This window comes from Marmota monax, unplaced genomic scaffold (genome assembly GCF_021218885.2).
Source record: "Marmota monax isolate L192 unplaced genomic scaffold, Marmota_monax_Labrador192_F-V1.1 WCK01_AAM20220418_F8-fsc00002, whole genome shotgun sequence".
NCBI classification, from domain to species: domain Eukaryota; kingdom Metazoa; phylum Chordata; class Mammalia; order Rodentia; family Sciuridae; genus Marmota; species Marmota monax.
The window spans coordinates 40,557,255-40,584,032 of record NW_026693571.1 but is presented as its reverse complement, the minus strand read 5'-3'; the positions used below and the strand labels follow the sequence as shown (position 1 = coordinate 40,584,032).

At 43.9% G+C, this 26,778-nt stretch overlaps 1 protein-coding gene across 11 annotated transcripts in view; it reads left to right on the top strand.

Annotated features, from left to right (window-relative positions):
- The window catches only part of Dclk2 (doublecortin like kinase 2), a 148,772-nt gene that overhangs the window by 117,774 nt on the left and 4,220 nt on the right, over positions 1–26,778 (top strand). For 7 of the 11 annotated variants that reach the window (XR_009228172.1, XM_058583932.1, XM_058583931.1 and 4 more), the window contains 7 exons: positions 7,892–8,011; positions 8,212–8,358; positions 15,928–16,061; positions 16,453–16,530; positions 21,972–22,068; positions 23,403–23,483; positions 24,799–24,915. Coding sequence is in view for 10 of the 11 variants with exons in the window: in XM_058583932.1 (XP_058439915.1) it covers positions 7,892–8,011; positions 8,212–8,358; positions 15,928–16,061; positions 16,453–16,530; positions 21,972–22,068; positions 23,403–23,483; positions 24,799–24,915 (774 nt within the window). In the remaining variant the exon portion in view is untranslated. Of the gene's footprint in view, positions 1–7,891; positions 8,012–8,211; positions 8,359–15,927; positions 16,062–16,452; positions 16,531–21,971; positions 22,069–23,402; positions 23,484–24,798; positions 25,417–26,778 lie in introns of those variants that run through there. The other 4 variants (XM_058583930.1, XM_058583929.1, XM_058583928.1 and 1 more) reach the window with 1 other exon arrangement.

Genomic DNA, 26,778 nt, shown 5'->3' with positions numbered 1-26,778 from the left:
AAACTCAGGTCCTCATACGTGATACACTAAATGACATCTCTGGGCCCACATGTTAATGTTGTTAATACTCCAGGGGAATGTAGACTTTAAAATTAACAGGATTTGATGTGATAGTAATGATTTTACATTTATGGAACTCTCAAACTAGTCTTTACTGGACATCTACAAAATTATGTGTTTTTCACAGAAAACTTAAAATGTTGTGACACAGTTTTAGAAAAATCTTCTTCTCGGAGTCCCTGAAATAGAGAAGCCAGGAGGGAAATTTGTCATTCACTCCCCGCCATCCTGCTGTGTGATGGTCAGCAAAGCAGAGACTGTGAAGTGTCTCCTTTTTAATATTTACTTTAAATTTATGTGCTTTTACTTATTCTAACAATATTATTAGATTTTTCACTGGCAATGGCCTTTTCCCCATATGTAACCGTTGCTTTCTCCATCTGTTGTATAATCTAAGCAGAATGTTTCATAATCTGGGGAGCCAGGTTCTATACAATTAACATTTTTTTAAAAAAAGTAAAAAAAAATTGCTATAGGAAGAATGCTGTTTACCTGATTAAAATTTAAATAGCTATTTTGCAGTTGCAAAATAAAACTTTGTATGAAAGCTGCACACACAGTGGTCTGCTGCACCAAGTGCTGAGACAAAGGCGTAATTTCAAACACTGGGGTCTTGTCTTTCTTTTTTTTTTGAATGTCATTCTGTTTTTGTAATTCTTACTCCTCTGCTTATTTGCATCTTTACCTTTTGCTTATTTGAACAACTATTTCCACATTAAGACTGTATCAATTTGTGGTTTTAAAACTTTGTTATAAGTAAGTCAGTTTTTCTCACCACATTTTTTTTTTTTTTTACTTTTTAAATTTTTTTGCAGTACTAGGGAAGGAGCTCCATCCCCAGCCCTTTTTTTGAGACAGGGTTTCACTGAGTTGCCAAGGCTGCTCTTGAATTTGTGCTCCTTCTGCCTCAGCTTCCCAGGTCACTGGGATTACAGGCCTGCACCACTGTGCCTGCCTGAAATTTTATTTGCAGATAAAAATTGTCTAGACAATTTTTTAAAAAAATTTAGGGGTGCATTAAGCCACTATTCTGAAGTATTTTGGGTTAAATGCAGGAAGTTAATTATGGTGAAAATGTCTGCGATTTTTAAAATATATTATTTATCCCAGATGTACTGGAACTTTGTACATTGTCTTCACTGACGCAAAACATTTGTATGAGCTTCTACAGATAAGGAAGCAGAGATTTAGATTAAATAGCTTCCCAGAAGTCACAGAAGCAGAACGGTGGCTGGAATTTGGGGCCGATCGGTGGCCTGTACATTGGCCCATCTGCCATACACCCCCTCTGGGTTCAATTTATTTCTTCATGGTAAAAAGAACCTGGGAAAAATGCTCATCTCTTTTGCCTTTTGTTTCTTCTTTTTTAATATGCAGGAGCATTGATTGATTGATTGGTTTACCTAGAACTTGGTGTGTGTGTGTTGATGTGCAAGACACTGGGCTAGGAATGGATAATTTAACAGATGAATTGTCACCAACTCTGTAGGGAGTTACAGGAGCTCATGGGAAGCATGTGGGAGAGAAGCAGGTGACCAGTGAAGGTGCCATAGAGCAGGAGGCATTCGAGCTGGCTCTGGAACCGCAGTAGGATGTCAGTAGGCACCAGTGGAAGAAAAGCCTACCAGGTAGCTAGAACAGCTGGGCAAAGTCTCAGAGGACACAAATCATGTTAGGTCCTTCCAAGTGGGAGATCAGTGCAAGATCTGCCTCAGGGCCAGGCTTAAGGAGGCTGTTGAGAAGGCTATGGTTTTGTGAATGTTAAGGATTCTTCCAGTTTTAATATTTTCTTTCATTCTAAATAAATGTTTTTTGAATCTCCACTGTGAACGAAGCCCTGGGCTTTCTGCTGTAGTACCTAGATATGGTCCTTCTTTCTCTCCCTGCATGTAGTTTTGCATTCATGACCTACACGTTATGAGCCCTGTATCGGTCATCTTTGCATCACTGTGTCCAAAGTAGCTGACTAGAATATCTTGGAGGAGGTTTATTTTGGCTCAGGGTTTCAGAGCTTGAGCTCATGGCTGTCTGAGTTAATTACTCTGGGACCAAGGTGAGGTAGAACCTCATGGCCGAAGGGTGGGGTGGAAAAGTGGTGCTCCTTTATGGCGGCCAGGAAGCAGGGAGAGCTAGGTTAAGAGAGAAGCCATGAATACTGCAACTGGTAAGGTCAAAGGGCCAGGCTGCCCAAGCCCTTTGGAGGGCATATCCCTCCAGGTGTCCTTGATGTTCTCCTGTGGAGTTACGGGACCTGTTTGCTTGGCTGGGTTTGGGTACCATCCTTTCTTTCTGTGCCTCTATTCCTCTCTTTCAGAATGGGAATGTTTACTCTGTGCCATTGCATATTGGTTATCTGTAAATTGCCTTGATCATCACAGGGGCTGACAGCCAAGATTTTGCCTTGAGTTTCAGAGGAGACTTTGGACTTAGACTTTTGGCCAAGGCTGGAACTGTTAAGAGTAGGGGACTCTCAGAGATGAGCCAAATGCATTTTGCTTTCTGAGATGCAAATGAGCTTTTTGGGACTCAAAGGCAGAATGTTATGATTTGGATAAGAGATGTTCCCCCAAATCTCCTGTGTCAATGCAGGAATACTCAGACATGAAATGATTAGATTTTGAGAACCATAACCTCATCCTAGTTTGAATGGACTAACTTGGTGGCCGTTGTAGACAAGTGGGGCATGGCTAGAGAAGGTGGGTCCCTGAGGGTGTGTCCTGGAAGGGTTCATCTTCCCTGTCCCACCTCCCACCTCCATCCTCTGTGACAGCCATTATGAGTTGAGTAGCTTCCCTCAGTCAGGCCCTTCTGCCATGATGTTCTGCCTCATCTTGGGACCAGAGCAATGGAGTTGGCCCACCATGGACTAACTCTCTGAAACCATGAGCCAAAATAAACGTTTCCTTCTCCTAAGTTGTCTCCCAGGTATTTTGGCCATAGCAATGCTTAAGTTAATTAACATAGGCCCAGATGGTGCACAAATCCCAAAGTATATGGTGTTAGTTTTCTGATGCTATTAGAATAAATTACCTCAAACTTTGTGGCTTAAAACAACAAAAAAAAAATTTCTCTCACAGTTCTGGAGGCCACAAGTTAGAAATCCACACTCCTTCTGGGGCTTTGGGGGAGAACCTGTCTCTTGCCTCTGAACAATTTCATGTGACCCTGTCCCTCCAGTCTGTCTCCATCCCCATGTCACCTCTCTTCTGTGTGAGAGCTCCTGCCTCTTTCTTAGAAGACACGTGTGATGGCATTTAGAGCTTGTCCAGATAATCCAGGGCTCTCTCTAAATTGCAGACGCCTTAACCATATCTCCAGAAACCCTTTTTGCAAATAATCATATTTACAAATTCTAGGGATTAGCATTTGATATCGGTGGGTGGCCATTGTTCACCCAGAAGTGGTCCTTGTAGTGATTGGAACATTTTGTCTCCTGTATTGTCCTCAGTAGTGTTTACTAAGCGGTACAGTTGCAGCTGTTAAGCCAGCGTTGAGCGGGAGGAGTGCATGAGGCGTGTGCTCGTGCACACAAGCACTTGGGTACCTGCTGCGAGTTAGTGATGGGGCTGGCTGTGGAACACGCACTCTCAGTTCAGAGGAAGTGCACGACTGCTAGAAGACAGTGGAAGTCATCCTTCAAAAGGCTGACTGGTGCAGAGCAGGGGACAGTGGGAGCATGTGAGAGGGTCATCGAAGCTGGCCCTTCTGAGCAGAGGGGGTGAGGTCTAGCCTGGTACTGAGGAATAGATAGTAGATTACAAGAGGTGGGTAAAGTTCCAGGCAGAAAATCACCTGTGCAAATGTGAGAAGGTGTGACATTGGCGAGAGGGGTAGAACGAGTGAGTGGATGGATTCAGAGGCCCCTGTGGGGGTAAAGGGGCAGGAACTGGTGAGTGATGGGAGATCTTAGATAATGAGGGGAAAGCTCCAAATTGGGTGGGATTTCCCCTTCTGCTGGGGGCAGCCAGCGAGAAAGAGAGGGCAGAGGAAAGGACTGTTTGAGGCTGGGAATGATGGAGACAAGAGGATTGGTTTGTTTTGAGAGAATTGTTGGCTTCCATAATGTTTCTCTGTCTCTCTCTCTCTGTTAAAAATTGCCTTGGAAGGGTTGGTGTTGTGGCTCAGTGGTGGAGCAAGTGCGAGGCACTGGGTTCAATCCTCAGCACCAAATAAATAAATAAATAAATAAATAAATAAATAAAATATTGTGTCCATTTACAATTAAAAGAAAAAAAATTTTTAAAAAGTGCCATGGTCACCGGGTGAGTGGCTCATACCTATAATTCTAGTGGCTCAGGTGGCTGAAGCAGGAGGATTGCAAGTTCAAAGCCAGCCTCAGCAACTTAGCAAGGCTCTAAGCAACTTAGCAAGACTCTGTTTCTAACTAAAAATAGAAAAAAGGGCTGGGGATGTGGCTCGGTGGTTAAGTACTCCTGGGTTCAATCCCTGGTACTGGTACTCCCCCCACCCCAACACACACACACACACACAAAATCACCAAGGTCAAAAGGTAAGGCCATGTCCTTTGCCAGGTTGGCAGTCTTGTCATTTACCCTCCCGCTGAGCTGCAGAACACTGCCTCAAAATGATTCACAGGTGAGCTTTTTGGCATTAGAATCGTGAGTCCCCTAACATGAGTAACAGTAGATAATCAAATACTGTGAGGTTCATTATGATTCAGGACAAAAGTAATATTCATATGATATTTTAAAATATTCTGGAAAATGTAATTAGAGAATATTTTTAAATATTAGAAACGGACTACATTTGGGTTGCCTATGAAATGGGGAGACAACATCTATACCTGACGTTTCTGGGAAGTGCTTTGGTTTGCTTCTGATGGTGATTGGTTTAGAAATCAGAGTGTTGGTTTGTAGGCAATTTCACAGGGATGGGAAGAGGTGGAGAAGCAGAGGCTCCCAGCTCCCAGCTCCCACCTCCAACGGAGGCATTCCCTGTGCTTGGGGTCCTGGCCGTTGTCAGGTGGGTGCAGAGAGTGAGATGGTGGGTGATGGTGGAGAAAGCAGGGCTGCAGGGCTTGCTTGGTATTTGACACACAACCCTGCTGGTGGTCCTGGGAGAAGTGCACAGTGTGGCCCCAAAAGCTTTCCACATGCCTTTGATTGAAAAAGATAATAACTTTGGGGAGTTGTAGTTTGCTTGTGTGGCTGACATCTAACTTTAACTCCCAATTTGAGAGAGCTGCTTGGGGTACTGGTGGTAGGGGTTACTTGACACATGTAAATTCACATCACAGTTAGAGACCTGGAGAAGCAAGTTTATAGACTCTTCCAACTTTGGAGAAAAGGAATTGGGGAGAACAGTTGAAGTGATAGATACACTTAGCTTTTAAATGAAAAGCCTAAACTGGGCATGGTGACACATACTTGTAATCCCAGTGACTTGGGAAGCTGAGGCAGGAGGATCACAGGTTTGATCAAAATTAAAAAAATAAATGAAAAAGGGGGTCGGGGTTGTAGCTCAGTGATAGAGTGACCCTGGGTTCAATCCCCGGCACCATAAAATAAAAAGCCTATTTTACTACAGTGGTAGTAATGTCATTGTCTTTGCTTCACATAAAAGTGAAACAAATCCATTTGCTTGCTTTTACATATAACTCTGCTTTTTTTAGTGTGACTAGGGACATACTTGGCACAGATGACCTAAATGCTTCAAAATGTGTGAATAAATGTGAAGGGTTTGCCAAGCCTTTCATTTGTGACGACAGTGTGGGGTGCATAGCTGCTTCCCGAGGGAGGGACAGGTCTCTGGCCGCCTGCTGCAGTGGACTGCTCTGTAACTTAGACAGATGGTACTTGGAAGTGGGGAGGAAGCCCTTTCCCTCCCTTCCCAGTGGTGGTTTGCGAGGTCTGAGGACTGCTGTGTTTCTGGAAGGTTTGGAAGTGCTGGGTGAGTCCTAACTTAGTCAAAGACTTCCCAGCCTTGCTCTCTGTGTAGATTTCAGATTTTTCTTCTTACACGAAGCTTGGTGTGATTCTCCACCCCCAGGTCAGTGTGAATGCTACTGCTTGTAGCTTTCATTTTCATTTAGAAAAATTCCAAGTTGAATTTTACTGAAGCATTCCCCTTAGAAAAGCCATGTGTCGTGCGGGGGATGTGGACTCAGATGCTGGACACCTAGGTTTGCATTCCTACTTCCAAGGACTCTTCTAAGGATGAAGAGTTACAAGATTACCCAAGTACCTTACAGTGACCGACACGAGTGAGCAGATTTCTAGCCGTGGTTGGTTCCTTCCTTCTCTTTGCTTCTGCTTAGCGTTTGCGCTGTCACCTGCCAACATTTATCGAGTGACTTCTTGGACGAGCACGGTGCATTCCACGCTCAAGCAACACGACTGGCCATATGCAAGAGCTTGCAGCAGATTTTCTCTGAATGCTATTTATTTATTTGTCATAGTTAATATCTCCTGCTATCGTCAAAAAGGATTTGAGATGGCTTAGAGTAAAAATACATACATACATGGATACACGAAGACAAGAGAAGAACCATAGATGGTATCCAACGAGGGATAAAATACTATATCAGAGCACTAAATTTTGGTCTGAGATTCACAATGGAGAAGGCACAAGAGCAATATGAATGATATGGATGGCACATATCTATGTAGGTGTGTACATACATGTGTGTTTAGGTAGTGAATGATATTTCTCATAAGGTACATTTTATGTAAAAGCTATCCAGTTTGAATACCTAGAATGTGGTAAGAAGGCAATTAGCACATTTTATAGAGCATTCTCTAAATTCAAAATAATTCATCGTTGACATTAATGAGGATCAACAAATGTGGTATTGCCAAGGGGTTTTCATGTCTCATTTAAAATAAAGCAATCATTGCTCGTGATTCATGGTTTCACGTATTGAGAATGATTCCTTAATTTCTGTAAGTAAACATTTTGCTGCAGCACGGATCCCAACTGCATTACTCACCAGGGCTGATAATCAGGTGGCATTTTCAGAGAAGTGATTAAGTTAAAATGAGAGTAGTGGTCCCCACGGTGCTATGTGTTTTCAGATTTCTGAAATGCAAGATGAGCAGGACCAGCCATCTGGTGAAGGATTTCATATCCAGTTATAAAGGCAGGAAGTTTCTTTCCTTTTTTTTTTTAATGAATTTCAGCACGGAAGTAAAATTCATATTGGTCATGGTTAAAAACTAAAAATGTTTAATGCCAGGTGTGTTATGTGCCATAAGCTTACCAAGTTTTTCTACATGCCTTGATGCCTTATCTTTTTTTTGGGGGGGGGGGGGTACCAGGGATTTGAACCAGGGGTTGTTTAACCACTAAGTCACATCCCCAGCCCTTTTTTATTTTTTTTTATTTTGAGACAGTGTCTCACTAAATTGCTTACAGCCTGGCTAAGTTGCTGAGGCTGGCTTTGAACTTGCGATCCTCCTGCCTCAGCCTCCTGAGTCGTTGGGATTACAGGCATGTGCCACTGCATCCAGCTGCACATGCCTCATCCTTACTTTGTATTGGAATTAAAAGTGGTCCACTGACTTGCAAAGCACAGTGCTATGTGCCCACGCTTTCACCAGTCACAGCCCCTGAGTTGAAGCAATATGCTTTATGTTCCAGAGAAGCACCTCTGAGCTTCTGGGGCACGTTCAGAGGTCTGGTTCTTTTTGGCAGTGACAATAAGACATCCACACTGACCTGTCCTGTCCTGTAGGAGCCAAGTAGGTGGGGATGTGGTTGCCTCTGTATCAAGAGATGCCTCCTTGGCCTTGGGTCTATCGGAGTGTTATCCACAGGGACGGGGCAGAGGGTGCTGTGGGCTCTGACCCTCTCTGCACCTTTCACTTGACAGGAACACCTGATTGAGAACGAAGTGTCGATACTGCGCAGAGTGAAACACCCCAACATCATCATGCTCGTCGAGGAGATGGAGACGGCAACCGAGCTCTTCCTGGTGATGGAACTGGTCAAGGTAAGGGGATGCTCAATCCCCTCGGCGCCCGATCCCAGGGCTTCACAGTGTTCCTGGAAGGCCTGATCAGACACGTGTCTTGATGCCTGTAACTTTCCTTGTTCACAATCGTCAGTTATAGCAGCACCTGAAGCACTTCCTTGGCCTTCAATGGACTGCGCCGCTAATGTTTTGCTGTGTTCTTTTCCAATATCCTTCAGGGTGGAGACCTCTTTGATGCAATTACTTCTTCAACCAAGTACACGGAGAGAGATGGCAGCGCCATGGTGTACAACCTGGCCAACGCCCTCAGGTATCTCCACAGCCTCAGCATCGTGCACAGAGACATCAAGCCAGAGAACCTCTTGGTACGTTGTCTTCACCTCTTCTGTTTCACCTTGCACTGTTTGTCCTTTAAATCATCGTATCATGTGCAAGCAAGCAGTGACGGACTAGGGTCTAAACCAATCCTGCAGTAAGAGCTCAGATCCTGCAGCAGGAGTCAAGTCAGTGACCTTAAAATACTAATGGTTTCTTGAATTGATTTGCATTTACTGTTTACCAGACATTAGATGTTTTGATTGATTTCCGTTTTTTAATGTATTTATTTATTTGTTTTTATTTGGTGCTAAGGATTGAACCTAGGGCCTCACATGTGCTAGGTGAGTATTCTACCGCTGAGCCACAACCCCAGTCCCTATAGCAATGATATTGAATTGACTGAAGAAAGAAGAGCATGAAATTTATTTTATGGGTCAAAAATTCTGTAAAATAAATTTGGAGAAGGAAATAAAGGTTCCTAGGAGACCAAAGTAGAAAATGGAGGTGCCTTTAAGTGCAGGAGAGAATTTTGGAAATAGTCCCACCTGTCTCAGTTTTACAGTGTGGAAATTGAGACCAGGAGATGCTAATTTTTCTTGAAAGTGTCATTATCCTATTGTTCTACAGGAGGAAAAGCCTTGTTCATAATTGTGACACTCAGGGATCGCCATAAACATCCCAGTCTACTTTCCCAGCCTCCTCTCCTGTCATAACTCACCTCCACAGTGCACCTTGATAACAACACAGCTTGCTCGTGGGGAGCCAGTCCTTGTGACCACACTGCAGAGGGAGTTTAGAGAAGCTTCTGGAATTTTGCATGCACATATCCCTGTAAACACACGCTGGACAGTTGACTTCTCCCACCTTTTTGGGCTGAGTATCGTACTTAGCACTTGGGAGGTGAGGTTAGCCAAGTGTTCTGCACCATGGCAACCCAAACTCCTCCCCAGCAGCCCAGCCTGACCTCCGTTGCTTCTGTCCATCCTGGTTGCCATTTGTAGCATCCCCTCTGCCCTCAATGTGGCAAACCTGTTCCTCTTGTGGGACGCTGAGAGCAAGAGTTAGATCTTCAACTTGACCCCAGACGCTCTGAGCAGGGCTTAGCTCCGGTTACCTCGGGCTCCTGCTGCACTTGCCGCGGTGTTGGGGTTTTATCTTCCACTCGTCCGTCCTTCAGGTGTAAGCACCACAGAGACGAGGTTGATGTCTCAGTTTCCTTTTCATCTCCAATGCCTTGGACAGGACCGTGTGAGCACACTGTGGATGTGCAGAGGTCGCTCAGCTGGCCGGGAGCTGGCACTTGAACACAGGTCTGGATGCCCTGCTTGGGCTTGCACCACCCACGTGGTTGTTTAAAGATATGTGTGCAGCCTTTGGAGCCGTCCCAGGGATTTTAATTGTTTTTTTAATCCAGGATTTTCATCTTCCCTTTTTGGTAATAGCATCTGATAATTTCTCAATGTCCATCTAAAAGTATGTGCATTTTTAAAAAAATATTTATTTTTTAGTTTTAGGTGGACACAATATATCTTTTATTTTTATGTGGTGCTGAGAATCAAACCCAGTGCCTCACGCATGCTAGGCGATCGCGCTACCACTGAGCCACATCCCCAGCCTCCATTTTTTTTAAACTATCATCTGCCTTGAGGAAATTAAACAGATTGGGCATCCCAACCTCAAAATTCAAAATCCAAAATCCTCCAAAGTGTGCAACTTTTAAGTACCAATGTGTCACAATATTCCACACCATGAAACTTTGTTTCATGAACAAAATTATTTAAAATATTGTAAATGAAACGTAAATTAATTTATGTTGAACTTGGACCTCATCCCCTAAATATTATATATATGCAAATATTCCAAAATATAAAACATTTATGGTTCTGTGCATTTTTTTTTTTAAATAAGTGAACAAATTCTTTAGTGTCAAGGTTTTGCATCAACTGATGGGGAGACAGATTTACTGTTTTTTTTCCGCTTTTTTTTTTTTTCTTGATAACTAGAGCTCAGTAGTTATACACTGTAGTTGGAAATTGATTTTGGTTCATGATCCTCCCTTTTCCCTCCTCCTTTTGTGCATTTGTTTTTTAAGAGAAGGGATCTCACTACATTGCCCAGACTGGCCTCAATGTCCTGGGCTCCAACCACCCTACTGCCTTAGTTTCCTGTGTAGCGAGGACTATGTATGCACATAGTCCTTGTCCACTAATACGGCTTATTTGCTGGAATGAATCTTGGGACTTTCAACATGCTAAGCAAGTGTTCCACCACGAGCTATATCCACAGCCCCTCAAGCCTTTTTGATACGGGATATTCAAACTGAATTTAATTTTTACATGTTCCAATTGGAAAAAAAAAAATCCCTGCTGTATTAAAAAAAAAAAAGTTACATTCTGACTCTGTCTTCAAACTCTAATGAGGAAAAGAGACAGAGGTGCAAGTTAAGCCTCAGGATAAGAGCAGAAGTGTGGTGTTCACGTCTCCAAACAGACTTCTCACTATTATGACTAGCAGCAGCTGCCAGGCCCCTCCACTGTCTGACTGAGCTTGGCCAGGGGCTTTACAAGCAAAGGTGACAGGGCTTTCTCCAGATGTGGCTACAGTTTTGTATTATTGAGAATGCCTCTTGACTCCTTGCTCTGCACAGTCCATTCAGCCTAGTGGACCCTGTCATTACTGTTCTCCGTGAACATGGAAGCCATAGATTTCTGTGGAAGGACTGGTTACCCTGAGCCAACCTGTCCTACAGCTCTGATTGCCAAGGCCCAGGAAGGAAGGAGATGGGCATTACAGAGTGTTCATTTTCCAGCTCATTGGTCCCACTCACCACCCCTTCTGCTCATGGTCCCTCCTCTTCCCTCTCCCACCCGCTGCCTGGTTGGTTTCTGTGCAGTGAACCCAGGGCCTTGTGCATACTAGGCAAGTACTGTGCCAGGGAGCTCCACCCTCTGCCTGCCACTCGGTTTCTTAACACTTATGAAGTCTCCTTAGAATCTGAACCCAGTATTCCCTCCTCATGTCGTACATCAGGGATAGATGATATGATCAGTATGGCCATTTCTAACATCAGAGAGTGATCAGGAAATCGGAATCAAGTTTCTTATCTAGTCTAATCTGTCCTAAATGAATGTTCACCTCTTCCAAAATCTGAACCAGCCTCCATGTGCTACCCAAAGGGGAGAATGAAGGTGATACAACTGACTTTCAGGTGATGCTGATGTGTGACGTAGCAAGGCCAGGGGATCAGGCCCAGAAACAGCCTCAAATGCACATACATAAGTAAGGTGTGTCAGCCATTGAAAACCTACTGGATAACTCATCTGCCTCTAGGCTTAGTCAGCAGGTCTGCATTGGCCTTGGAGGAAAAAGTGTCATCGGGACCCTAGACAGAAATACCCGGAGCAACTGCCAGCCTCTCCCTGTCTAAGAACTAATTCAGTTTTTAAACACCAGAACATTCAGGCATCTGATTTGCATCCCCTTCCCTGGTAGCAGTGTCATAATTTAAAACCCTGCCAGCAGAGATGTATGGGTCGCTGTGTCAGGGAGCACAGGGGTGGCCGTTAATGCTGTGAGTTACAGCCCGGCGGTGCTCTGTCAGAGTTAACTATGAGAGACCAGTGATAAATTCCACCTTTTCCAGGAGTTCTGGGGACAGGGGAGAGAAGAGGGTTGGTTTCTCCTATTTGAAGTCCTTCTAAATCATTACACTGACATTTTATTTAGAGAGCATGCAGTGCTCACTTGGTATGGGGGGCCTGCATTCCTCACATATTTTATTTTTGCATTCCAAGAGCAACTTTTGTCAGAGCATCTCTCGGTGTGTGATGGGGCATTTGAACACTGTGGGGCTGGAGCTCTCACAGTTGCCGTTGAAATCCACTCCAAATCTGTGCACGTGCAGCCGGCCGTCGGGGCTCTGGCAGTTGTGTTCAGAGGCAGGGTGTACTGCAGAATGGTGTGGCTGTAAGAAAGGAAGTCAGTAGCAAGGGTCCTGGCTGAAAACCCTGTTTGGTCACTTATCAATAGATTGAGTTCTGCTATTGTGTCTCAGTTTCCTCATCTGTGAAGTGGAAATAATAGTGCTGTAATTGCCCAGTGGGCTCACTACAGAAGTCCACTAAGATAAAGTTTGGGAGAATATTTTTAGCTACAGAGTCCTTGAAAATGTCTTTGGAGTCCCTGTTCATTTATTCACCTCATTATTAAGGTCAATTGTCAGTTTCGTTTCTTCTCACTTTTTTTTTTTTTTTGGTGCTGGGGATGCAACCCAGGGCTTCAGGCATGATGTTAGCCAAGTGCTCCACTACCGAGTTATACCCCCAGCCCTAAAGTCAGTTTTCTTTATTTCTTTTGGCAGTGCTGGGGAGGGAAGCCAGGGCCTTGGGCGTGCTGGGCAGGTGCTCTATCACTGAGCTACACCCCCAACCCTAAAGTCAGTTTTTTAAAAGGAATGCTATAAATACAATATATATTTAATTTTTCTTCCTTCTTTGAAGAGAATCGCCAGGTAAGATTTGAAAGTGACTCATATTTTACATATTTTCTTTTGTGTGTAGCATTGGGGAGAGATGAATCAGGCTTGTTTGCCCCTCAGGGCACGTCCCTTTTGGTGTTTGGTCATGGAGCACCACTTGCCCAGATATAATTCAGCGACTATAGACTGTTTAATCCCTTCCTACTTATGCCCCTGCATCTGACTCTGAATTCTTTATGGGGATGTGAAAAACGGGGCTTCAGGGACTTTTGAGATTCCAACAGCAACTCTAAAATACCCCTAGGCATCTCCAAATTGAGTGTTTAATATAAACGTTATTTTTCAAAACTGGTACCTAATGAGTGTGTTTTTAAGTTGTATAAACAAAATAACAATGACATCAGTAAGATTTTTTTTTTTGACTCACGATACAGACATTTAGGAAATTGTGCTTATAAGGTTCTTATCGCTGAAATTACTTAGGGAATTTCTAATGTCTGGGTTTCAGTAAATGCATCATAAATCCTAACTGTAATTATAGTAGACTGTTCTTGTTAATGTTTACGTCTAAGTCTAATGAATAGAAAGTTGTCTTAAGTCTGTGAGATGAGTAAGAACCTAGACTCTGGGACTTTAGGCTAAATCATTAATATCTTTGAATATGTTTCTGCTGACTCAAAATAGAAATATCTGAGCTGGACGTAAAATTCTCACCACTACTCCTATGATACTTTTAAGTCATAAAGATGTATATATAATAAGCATGGAAGAAGTGATGAAAATACCAAGGTAAAAACTGTTCTTACTCAGATGAAGTCTTTGCAGGCAAGGGAGGTGTTATGCTGTCATACTTTATAAAATACCTGTAAAGCCTGGGGAACCCTTGGCATGGGGAGCCCTGGGATCTTGATGCTTTTTGTTGCTGACCTTATAAATCAGCCACCACCAAGTTTTAGACTAACAGAAGACATTGTTAGCATCCTTGTCTGGAAAGAACATTTTCTAGACTTTTCTCCTCCTCTATTTAGTAGTGGTTGAGATGAAAATCTGGTTCAGCCCATAGTAAAATGAGAGCAAAAGCAAACAAAATATACTTAATATACAAAAAGAGAAAGGCGGGGTAGACGAGGTCTCTGAAATTATTTTTCTCTGAAATTCATTATTTATTTTTAAATTATATACACACACAAACACACACACACATACACACATATATATTTTAGTTGTTGATAAACCTTTATTTTATTTATTTATATGTAGTGCTGAGAATTGAACCCAGTGCCTCACACATGCCAGGCAAACACGCTACCACTGAGCCCCAGCCCCAGTCCTGAAATTCATTATTTTAAAAGTAGGCACCCAAGAGACAGATGATATCAGCAAATTAAAGACTACACAGGGGGCTGGGGTTGTGGCTCAGGGGTAGAAAACTTGCCTAGCATGTGTGAGGCACTGGGTTTGGTCCCTGACACCACATAAAAATAAAAACAAATAAATAAAAGTATTGTGTCCGTCTACAACTAAAAATTTTTTTTAAAAAAAGACTACACGATACAGACATTTAAATCCAGTCAAATACAGTCAAATCCAAATTACGCTGTTTATATATATACATACATATATGTGTATGCATGTATATACATATATACATATATACACACACACAGACACACATGTATATGTGTGTGTTTGTGTGCTTGCTTCTGAAGCTATTGATTTAGAATGTAACTTTCAGATTTTTATCCCATAAGGAAAAGTTGCTTTTATATAAAAATCATTTTTCTTAATTATGGAACTAATATACATAGTCATTATAAATGTTTTGCAAACTACTGAAAAGCATAAATAAGAAAATTAAGATAATTCTTAATGCAACCTCTTGTCAACATTTGGGGCATTGTATTTCATATATGATTTTTTAAAATTTCATATAATATATTGAAAATCATTAATATAATATTTATTTGAAAAGTGCTTATTAGCAACTGTATAATATTTTACTATACAAATCACTATAAACACCACTGTCCTGTTAGAGGTTTGTGTTGCTTCCAGTTTCTAATCATACATAAATTCTGATATTAACATCCCTGTGTGGGGCCTTTGGGTCTGTCCCTTTTCCCTTAGGATAGATTTTTTTACATGCAGATTTACTGGGTCAAAGGTTATGAACAATGTTAAGATTCTTGATACCACTGCAGACATGCTTCAGTTGAAGCATATATGTTCACCTCTTCACCAGTGTTTTTAAACCTTTTCCCGTGTGATAATTATGTCGTCAGCCAATCCTCCCAGGAACTGGAGGCGGTGTTTACTGAACCCTGATCTGTGGTTTGCCGCAGTATGCCTTCACACCAGCTCCACAAGGAAAGGCTGAGTATCTCTGCACTTCCCAGATCTGCTCAGAGAGGTGAAGAGATCTGTTCACAGGTCATACAGCCAGGAGATGAGTAGAGCTGTGATTCAGGTTGAGGCTAATCCCAAAGTCCATTCCGCCCCCCCCCCCAACTTCCAAGGTTTTCCCCTATATAATATTTGCATTTTGGGCTAGGGGTGTAGCTCAGTAGTAGAGTGTTTGCTTAGTCCTGGGTTCCATCCCCAGCACTGCAAAGCAAAACAAACAAACAAAAAGTTTATGATATTTATATTTTATATTTTATCATTGTATAGAAAACAAGGCTGCCATCCCCACCCCTAATTTTATTTCCTAGAGTAAACTTTAATGACTCCTGAAGTACTTTGGTGGTTTAATAAGCACCCTTTCTTTGGCTGTCCAGTGCCTTGCACACAGTAAGTACCAAATAAAGGTCAGTTTCCTGCCTCCAGGCTTCCAGGCCCCTCAAGCCCATCACATAAGCATCCACCTTTCCGTGTGAGCAAGCACAGTGGTTCCTTAGGTTCCTAGGGTAGTTTACTTTCTGCAAAGATGGAAAACAATGTCTTCTAAATTTCACGCAGTCAAGAAAAATCCCTGAAGAGAAGAATCAAAGATCAGAGGTAACTCGTGGTGTTCATATCACATGGAGTAAATTCTTCTGATTTGACTGATAAGTGTACCTATCTTTTCCGCTTCATTTTAAGGGTCCTCTTGAAGTTGCTTTGGGGGAACCTTCTGACTGTAGGCTGCTTTCTGCTGCAGGTGTGTGAATATCCCGATGGAACCAAGTCTTTGAAACTGGGAGACTTTGGGCTGGCCACGGTGGTGGAAGGCCCTTTGTACACGGTCTGTGGCACGCCGACTTATGTGGCCCCTGAAATCATCGCTGAGACTGGGTAAGAGCCCTGGTGGTTGTTAGTGCTTTAACTCTGGGGAGGAAAGTACATTTTTGTGGCAACTGTGCTTGTGTGTTGAGTGCCTCCTGTGAAGGCGAGAACGTGAGGCAGCGAGAGAGCTTGACCTGCACTGTGACTTTGATGTCAGGAACTTGAGTTTGTGCTTACCTGGCCAAGAGCCCCACGCGGGGACTTTTGCCCTGGAGCCAGTGTTTATCATTGAACAAGAGTCACCAAGATTGTAGTTAGGTTGAAAGAGAAACAGATGACTTTGACCAAAGGCTGATTCATTCTTCTACATGAAATGAACACTTTGATGACCCCCAATTTTTCCCTCCATGGAGGGTATTTGGGGGCTGTATCATATTCCTTCCTTCCTCTGTTTTCCCAGCTATGGCCTGAAGGTGGACATTTGGGCGGCTGGTGTGATCACGTACATACTTCTATGTGGATTCCCACCATTCCGAAGGTCAGTGGTGCTTTGGGTGGCTCTATTGGGATTATACATTCTTGGATGCTTTATTCCTGGCAGTTGGGATCAGAAACTGGTTGGCCAATAAAAATGTTAAACATTGTAAATGCATCTTTCACTTTTTCATCTTAATTTACAGCCTGCCAGTGTTGCCAATGTGTATTCATTGACCACACCTTTTTTGTTGGTTTGTTTTGTTTTGTTTTAGGAGTTGGACTTCATACATGCCGAGTACCCGCTCTAACTACAGCCTAGCCTGACCACACTTCAGATAAGAGGCAAGGCCTCTGCTTTGCGTATGGTCCTGAGTTTCTGTGGCCATTCTTTCATACAGTATATCCATAATTCAGGGTCTACGATTTCTAGTTTCTCAGTCTTTTTAAATAAGAGTACAACATAAAATTCCTTGTGAAGTAGCTGAATCCTTCCAGGTAGACTTTTACCCCCAGTTGTCAATAATGGTCACTTTTACTTAATTTGATAGTTTTTTCTTAAACAGTTCACTTTTTGTATAATCTTTACAAAGTTTTCAACTTTGTTCTTATAGAAACAGGCACTCTCTTTTTATATTCATTTTAGCCCTTCACATGCTATTCAGTTAAGAAGTAGAATCACAAGTAACTTTTGGCATCAGCATGCCTGAGAATGAGCTCCTGACCACCACATGCCTCCCCTGGTGGAGTGGAGGTGGCCACAGATGACGGTCCAGGGCTTTGCACCCTTCACCTAGCAGCCTGGGTCCTGGCAAAAGTGAGGGGCTTGGCTGCAGCTCTTCTGGTCAGTGTCATTTCTCTCTCTGGAGCAAATGAATGACTTTGAAGCCAAAGTTTATCTCACAATACACATTTGATTTTCTTCTGTTTCCTTGAGTGTTGTTTTTATTTTAATCCCTTTAATCATTTTAGATTCATTTGTTGAATAACTGCTGTAAGGCAGCCACTCTTCTAAGTGCTGGGAATAAAGTGGGGGCAGAGCCTAATCCCTGTGACTGTGGTATGTTTAAGTCTGTTCCTGCTGCTGTAACAAAATGCCCCAGTTTGGGTAGCTTAGAAGCAATGGAAATTAATCTTCCCAGTTATGGAGACAGGAAGTCCAAGATGAAGGCACCAGCAGATTTGGTGTCTGTTGGGGGAACACCTTCTGTTTATAGATAGCCATTTTCTCCCTGCACCTTCACATAGCAGAAAGGAAAGGGGGGCTCTCTAGGATCCTTTACCAGGACACTAACCCCATTCATGAAGGCTTTGCCTTTGTGATCTGTCACCTCCTACCTCCTTATGCCATCACATTGGGGATCAGTTTCAACATATGAATTTTGGGGAGACACCAGAATTTGGTCTTGGTGTTTATAGTGTTGTCTTGGGTCAGTAAGAGAAAAATAGGTTTATCTTTTCTCTCATTTGAATATGAAAACTTTCAAGCATACAGAAAAGTTGAAAGGTTTTAACTAAGTTAAACAGTATTTTTTTTTTTTTTTTTTTTGCCATCAGCAGAAGATTGACACAGAGATGTCAGTCTTTGCTTTGAGAGTTTTATGGTCTAGAAACCTACATCACAGAAATATTGATCAAGAAGACTAAAGCTTGAGGACATGCTTAGTTGAGGGCTAGAAATCATAAAATGTTGAAAGCAAGATGGAACAGTGGAGTGGGACCTTGAGGTATGAGAGGGTTTTATAGGAGGACAGTCTGTCCATCTAGCCATCAACATCATGGTCTTCCTTCAAGGTCATGCTCAGGTGGGTTTCATGGGCTATAGGATTAGTGCACCCGGTAGTTAGCTTTTGCCAAGTAACCACTCCACAGTTAGGGGTGTGAAACAATTCTGTGGGTTGATTAGGTGGTTCTGTACTGACATGGTGGGACGTGGTGGTCTAGCGTGGCCTCACTCATGTGCCTGATAGTGGGCTGGATGTCCGCTGGGACAACAGAGATGACCTGGCCACATGCCTTTTCATCATCCACTGGGCTGGCCTTGGCTTCTCATGATGTTGGAGGCAGGATTCCCAGAAGCAGCCAGAGAGAAGATGAGTTCTACCTCCCTGTCCCTTTCCCAGTCTCTGCTCACCTCACCCTTGTCACTATTGATCAAATCAATTCTAGTAGCTAATTCTGGAGTAAATGTGGGGGAAAGTGAAGAAAGTGAGTCTGTCAGAACGAGGGCAACATATTCCTGGCCATTTTTACAGTCATCCTGGGCCCTGGCTGGTTTTAGTGACAACCCATTGAGTGAGAACTAGTCTAATGCAGAAGAGGAGCCAATTTTGGTAGCAGGTGGTCCTGGGGCTCTTTGCAGCTATTTACCTGGAGGCTAGACAAGTGGAGATCCGCAGGGAAGGACCCTGGGGATCAGGTTTACAGGAATGTGTGCTCACGACTCCCTCTAGTGTTTACAGTCACCAGTGCAGCCTGGGTGGGTCCTTGGTCTGGGGGTTTGCTGCCTTTTTTTTTTTTTTACTTAACAATTGAAACTCGAATGGAGCAGTATGTGCTTATGGATGGCTACCCAGTGGGCAGCAGCTTCTTTGTGGGATCTAGACGTGACCTTGGCTAATGAGAATCGGTTGGCTACACTGAAAGCTGCCCTGCTATGCAGAAGCCGACCCCAACAGCCCCAGGGAGCCCTCTTCCAAAGTTAAAGAAGATGCTTTCCCTCCTCCATGTCATTGTGTCGAAACAGTCTGTGCTATTAAACACTAGTTACAGAACCTCTGTACAGCATACAGAGATGTTGTAAGTAGATTTCCTATCGTTATAGTGTAAAAAAGTATATGGAATGTTATGGAATTGGGAACTCAAAAGATATATGATTATGGTGTAAAATAGATTATCTACATAAATTTGTACCTGAAGTAAAAGTTCTTTAAACAAATATATCAATATTTTATTTTTTTGCTTCATTCAGAAGGCAACTTAAACCTAAAACTTCTGAGCTGAAATTGTTATTTGGAATTTCCAGTTTCAGCGTCTCTGACCACCAAGTCTCTCATTCTTTCTTTTTCCGAGGTTTTAGGGTTTAGCTCTGGTTTGAAGACGTGTTCTCCTCCACTCTTTTTTTTCACTCAGATTCATCTGTACTAGGAAGGAGATTGGTTTTTGAGAGCACTCCAAATTTCCGTTGCTGCCTAGGCAAATCTGTTCTTAGGGCCACTGACAAGAAGTATTCGTAGGGCAGAACAAGGTTCTTGATGTTTCTCTTCACTCCCTAACTGAGGCCCTGGGACGTCAGTTGTGGCCCGCCTTGCCTTGTCTGACCGGGGATGACTTGTCCCTGGACAAGGGGTGTGCACTGACTCTCTTGTTGTTTTGAGGTTTTTCTTACTGGTCAGTTTTCAACATCCAGCACCTGCTTCCAAGGGCTGTGTTGTTTTAGAATTAAAAAGTGCCAGAAACATCTCAGCCAGGTGGCAGAGTGTGACAATACATCCAGTGTGGGTTCAGAGTAGCTGATGGGTTATCTTTGGTTTTCTCTTCTTCCAGTGGGTGCTACAGCTCTTGCGGGTCATGCTTTGAGGTCCCTCCTGCTCTAGTTGCAGAGATGCCCCAGGGTTTTGTTTGTTGACTTGGGTGAAATCTCCAAGTGCCACAGTCCTACTGACAGCGTCCAGTTACTTATGAACAACAAGAAAGCTAAACAGATTGACAGAACATAGGCTATTTGAGATTGCAAGGAAATCAAGGTGAGATGAGTGGAATAAGGAGGAAGAGCTTGAAGGAAAAATTTCAGAAATAGATGATCATTTTTTTTCTGTCTTCTCCTAACACGGTCTGTTGTCCTCTGGTTTTCTGAAGGCTCCTGTAAAACCTCATTGTGTCCCTCTGTGTGTTCTTCACTCATTGTGAAAGGGGTGTTGAGCTGAGTGTAGTCGTAGGGATGAAACAGTGAAAGAAAGAAACCTACAACCTACAAGGAAATCTGTGTGTCCCCGAAGAAGGTCTCTCTTCAGGCAAGAGGGAGGGTCTCTCCCATGCCTGGCTGTCCAGCCTGACCTTCTCGCCGTGCCTTTGTCCAGGCTGCGTGGACCCGCAGATGTCCATCAGGCTGGGTGTGGTTCAGAGCCCAGGTCTTCACAAAGCTCGCAAACTCTTCTTTTTTTAAATAGAACAAAAACGAGGCTGCCTTATCATCACAGAGCCCTAGAATTTGTCTCTAGACACTGCCATAAACCATCTACATCTAGGGATACCGCATTTGTCTTTGTCCCTCTCTGAGAGCAAAACCCTGAAGGCTGGGTGGAGAAGTTCCGGGAAATGCCACACACTTGCCGAAAGTACAGCTTCCACTCCTGGACGTTGAGCTTGGTCCCAGACACCCATTCTGAATTTTCTGATGGGGCCCAGTAATGGTCCCAGAAAGAGAAAGACTTGTCCCTCCCTCTATCCCTCACTCCAGCCATCTGTGTGCCCACAGCACTGTGGCTGCCAAGAAATTGCCAAGAGCCTCAGACTTTCCCACTAGTGTGTTCACATTTCCTGGTGCCTTCATCTGAAACTCGCGTCATTTCTTCATCAGGTAGCACTGTGCATAGCGTGCACCTGTGGGGTGGGACCCTCTGCACAGGGGCTTGCGGGGGATGCCCACCTGGGAGCCGCCAAGGCGGGTTTGCTGGGTCTGTGTAATCTCAGGTGCCTCCTGGGGGAGGCTCTTCCTTGGGGTCTGAGAGAGAGTCAGGTCTTAGTGGGGGAGCTGATTCAGTCATGGATGTTGGATCCAGATTCTGCGCTCCCTCGACTTTTCCATAGGTCAGCTGTTTCACTGATCTTTGCTGTTTTATTAGAAACAGAAAGAGGACAGTCACATGTATCTGACTCAGGTTTGCTGCTTCTCTACTCCGCCATGAGAGAGAAGTGAGGACTGGTTTTTGTTTTCATTTTTTCTTGAAATGAAAATTTCCATCACTTGTAGATTCCGTTTTTTTTTTTTCTGATTCATTTTTTTATTGTGGTAAATCTCCATGAGATTGAATTTGACATTCTAACTGTCCCCACTCCACTCATCCAGGCAGGGTCTCTTTGTGTTGCCCAAGCTGATCTTAAACCTGTGGGCTCCAGTGAGCCTCCTTCCTCAGCCTCCCTCACAGCTGGGATGACAGGTACATGGCCTCCATCTTAACCATCTTTAAGTGTATGGGGTAGTGGCACAGAGGACTCTCATTGTGCAGCCATCCCTACCATCATCTCCAGAACTTTTTCATCTTCCCAAACAGAAACTCGGCATTCGTTCAGTGAATTTCTTAAGTTATCGTCTGTTTCTCTTATTCCCAGGCCTGCAGAAATGCTCTTTGTCTCCTTGTCTAAAAGGAAAGATTGTGACTGCAGTTGTGACACACACTGAGACATGAAAGGCCCAAGCCAGGGAGACCGACTCCACTTCCCGTGAGCATTTCTTTGAAAAACTGTTGGGTGACTTGACTTTTCTCCCATTTCTTTGTCACTTAGTGAGAACAATCTCCAGGAAGACCTCTTCGACCAGATCTTGGCTGGGAAGCTGGAGTTTCCAGCGCCCTACTGGGATAACATCACAGATTCAGCCAAGGTACCGTCTAGGCCTGACTCTGTGGGTTGAACTATGTCATGGGGTACTCACCTGTAACATGGGGCATGTAGGTCCAGGACTTCTTCAATTTTTAATGTATGGTCCTTCTTTAAGTCCACCACCCCGTGGTAAAGTCCCTGAAGTTCTTAACCAAATGCTGAAAGCCTAACTGACTGTCTTCCTGGTCCACCATGCCTACCTTGTTCCTCTAATCTCTAAACATTCATTCTTTCATTAATTCACAAAGTATGTATTGGCAGCTAACAATAAATGTTGGCGAGGATTTGGAAGAAACGGTACACTCATTCATACATTGCTGGTGGGACTGCAAATTGGTGCAACCACACCAGAAAGCAGAATGGAGATTCCTCACAAAACTTGGAATGGAATCACCGTTTGACCCAGTTATCCCACTCCTCAGTATATACCCAAAGGACTTAAAATCAGAATACTACAGTGACAAAGCCACATCAATATTTATAGCAGCTCAATTCACAATAGTCAAACTATGGAACCAATCTAGGTGCCCTTCAACAGATGAATGGATAAAGAAAATGTGGTATAAATACACAATGGAATATTAGCCAGAAAGAAGAATGAGATTATGGCATTTGCTGGTAAACGGATGGAACTGGAGAGTATCATGCTAAGCGAAATAAGCCAATCCCAAAAAACCAAAGGCCAAATGTTCTCTCTGATATATGTGGATGATAACACACAATAAATATGGGGTGGGAGGGGACAATAGAAGTTCATTGGATTAGACAAAGGGGAATGAAGGGAAGAGAGAAGGGATGGGAATAGGAATGATAGTAGAATGAATTGGGCATAACTTTCCCATGTTCACATACGAATACACAACCAGTATGACTCCCCATCATATACAACCATAAAAATGGGAAGTTATACTCCATGTATGTAGAATGTCAAAATATACTCTACCATTATGTATATCCAAAAAAAAAAAAAGTAAAAAAAAAAAAAAGAACTATGTGGGTGCCTATCAAAATAGAAGAATAAATTCACAAGTCTTGCTAAATTGGCAAAAGGACCAAATACTGCAGCAGGACCCTGTGGAGTGACAACAACCCAGAACTCCTAGGGAGAACATCTTGATTTCATGGAGGCCTGGGAGAAGCCTTCTCTTGCACTGCCGGTGACACAGGTGGATGGCTCTGGTAAATGCCTAGTGGGCACAAAGAGTGTGGCTTTCACATTCAGTTCTGAGCAGCTATGTGGCCTGTTCCCTGGAGCGCTTGGTGCAAGTTCAGGTTTCTATATTCTGAAAATTTTCCCCTTTTTCCTTCTCTGTGGTCTTCTTTCTTTTTTTATAGGAATTAATAAGTCAAATGCTTCAGGTAAACGTTGAAGCTCGGTGTACTGCGGGACAAATCTTGAGTCACCCCTGGGTGTCAGTAAGTACCCACCTTCCCAGGGAATGGATGTCTGCCCCTTGCTCTGTTTTGTACACCAAAACTGTGTGTGCACGCTCTGCAGCATCTGGAATCCCTGCCTTTCCTAATGAGCAAGTAGCATACAGAGAGCTCTCTGGAAGAAGGTAGTTGACACCAGGGTGCCAGAGTCTTAGATCCTGCTCTGTGAGTAACCTAGGCAGGTAACCTCTGGCCCTCAGTTCCTCATCTTCACAGTGAGGAGGCTGGCAGTGTTCTCAGAAGCCTTGTAGGTCTTGCCTCCTGTAGTTCTGGGTTTTCAGGATTTGCCCCAGAGATGAGCATGTTCAGACTGTGATTGGTGTGTCCACATGGTCATAGGAGAGCCCTTGTGGGACAGCGAGTTTGAGTCCCTTCCAGAGGCAGGTGGAGGTGTGTGATGTAGACTAGCATTTCCTCTGAGCTTATTGTAAACATAGCAAACTAAATTGTAAATGTAGGAGTCTCCAGAGAGTTCATGTACAGCCAAGGGCTCTTGTTGACTTGGGGGCTCCCTGGGCCCTCCTTCTACTACCCTGCTGGCTGCTCTCCTGGACTAAGTGACATGGCTCTTGAACCAAGTAGCTGAGATGCCACATCTTTTGTGAGCAATAAAGATGAATAATTAAATGAATTTCTTTTGGTTGTTTTGTTGCTGGAGATTGAATCCAGGGCCTCACGCATGCTGATCACGTGCTCCTAACCTCCCACTGTCTTTTTTTTTCTTTCTTTTTTTTTAAAAAAGGTTGGCTTCAAGCTTTTGGGCTCAAAAGATTCTCCTGGCTCAGCCTTCTGAGCAGCTGAAGCTATTGGCATGCACCATCATGCCAGGCATGAGTTCTTGATGAAAATGATAAATTGAATTGTTTTCCATGTTGCCATAGGAGGGATCAAGCTAAATTATGTGCCTTGAAAGAGGGTCTCGGAAGCCTAATGATTGTCCTCCTTGTGCATTGGAGACCTGTGCTGGCTCCTTGGTCTTTTCTAGTTCTCAGGAGTGGAGTGAATGGTCTAGGGTCTTTCTGAGTGCATGACATTTCGGAGTCATAACAATAATTGTGTGTGTGTTGCTGAGGATCGAGCCATTGCCTCGTGGATGCTAGGCAAGTGTTCTACCACTGGGTTACAACCCCAGCCCCCAATAATAATTTTTGAAAGATACAGTTAGTTCCCTTACTCCTGTGGCTAGGATGGGCCTATTTAAGGAAGAGGAGGTTGGTTGGGTGGTAACTGCTACAGGAAAGACGGCTTCCATGTGAGGATCAGAGACCACTGTTTGTGATTCTTTTCTTTTCTGCAGGACGACACTTCCCAGGAGAACAACATGCACGCTGAGGTCACAGGTAAACTAAAGCAGCACTTTAATAACGCGCTTCCCAAACAGAGCAGCACTACCACCGGGGTTTCTGTCATCATGGTAAGTGGGGCACAGAATCTGCCACAGGGAGCCATGGCATCTGGCCTGACTGCTGAGCTGGCCTCGAGTCCTCTGAGCCAAGAGCTCAGCTCGCTGGGAAGTCGGTGCCTTCCACGTTCCTATGTTCACGTGAGGATGGGCTTACACATGGAGGGCACTCAACTTCCCAGGCCTTGGGCACTGGGGGTGGTGCCTGCAGGTGCCAAGGAAGCCAGACTGACGGGTCCAGGTGCCAGGAGCTCCTGGGCAGCAGCCTCCACCTTGTCTCCCTGTCTTGTTTAGAGAGAAATTTCCAGCCCCAATGGGGTGTGCATTGTGAGCAAAGGCCTACTCTAGGATTCACACATAGATTATTCTATGGGATAAAAGAGTCAAAGGTAGACAAATTTGATTTTTTAAAAATTGTGTTTTGTAAAAGACAGTTTGGGAGCTTTTGAAATTACAGAACAACATTTAAAAATTTTTTTTCATGGTTAGTAAAATGTTACAAAGTAACAAGAATCACTGTGTTGGTTTTTTTTCCACTTTTTTTTTTTTTTAATGCTGGGGACTGAACTCAGGGGTGCTGTACCACTGAGCTTCATCCTTTGCCCATTTTATTTGAGACGGGTTCTCACTAAATTGCTGAGATGGACCTGGAACTTGTGATCCCCCTGTGGAGTAGCTGGGATTACAGGCATGTGTTACTGCACCCAGCTTCCAGAGGTTTTTAAAGGAAGCTTACCTAAATAAATAAATACAACAAACAAAAGTGAAAAGTAACATTAAGATAAGGGAAGCCAAAGGAAAGTAACGGCAGAAGACACTGAGTGAGGTCAGTACACCCACTACCAGCTGTCCAGCCTCAGGGGCAGCCCCTCTCCCCTGGGAAAGGTTCTGTTGGTTTCCTTCCCCTCTGGAGGGAAGACTGTGGCTTCTCGCGGCAGCTTATAGTCTAGGAACTTGATGTAGGAAGATGCAGAGTACACACACATGAGCACACGTGTGTGCACATATGTGCAATGCACCCTTGTGAATGGGAACTGCTCTGCTGTCCTGGTTGAGGTCCTCCACCACAGTCCCAACACCTGCTGGCCTGTCACTCTCCTCTCCCCGGGGGAGGCTGCCTTCACTTGGGGGCCCTGTATGTCCCCACAGTTCCCCCTGCTTCCCTGGGAAGTGTGCTGTCCCCTCCTTCCCCAGACAAAGCGTGGGCCTTGTGACAACTTGCAGGACTTTAGAGTGTTCCATGCCAGAGATGCAGGCGGCCTCTGCAGTTGCGGTTTTTTCCCCTAGCAGTTTTAACAGTATTTTGCCAAAAGCCTGGAAAACCCGAGTCGATCAATCACAGAATTACAACTTAAACGCTTTGGAAAGAGCCATCTCGACTGAGCCGACAGTGTAAAGGCTTTTCACATGGCTCCCTCATGAGAGCTGGCATCAGGGGTGGGATAAGTAGCATGCAGCCTTGCCACTGCTCACGTCATAAGGCTACTTCTGGGAAAGTTTAGAAAAATGTTAAAAATTGGCGTGCACAGGCTAAGGATGCAGTTCAGTGGAAGGGCACATGTTTAGAAGTGAGAGGACCTGGGTCCCTCCCCAGCACTGAAAAAAAAAAAAAATTGGCATAGTCGGCATGCAATGAAAAAACCTTAAGAGAGATTCATTGGCACCAACATAACTATGTTATTAGCCTTATAATTTAGAAAGAAGAATCTCTACAGCCCTGTGCCCAGAATTCACTCGGTGATCAGGTGATCATCTGCTGGGTCACCTTTCAACTCAGGGGCCCAGTAGGAGTCAGTTAGGTTCTGGGATGATTGGCTGCTCTATCTTATGGCCCAGAGCAGCCTGTGTTCTGGATAAGGATGCAAACAGAACCTA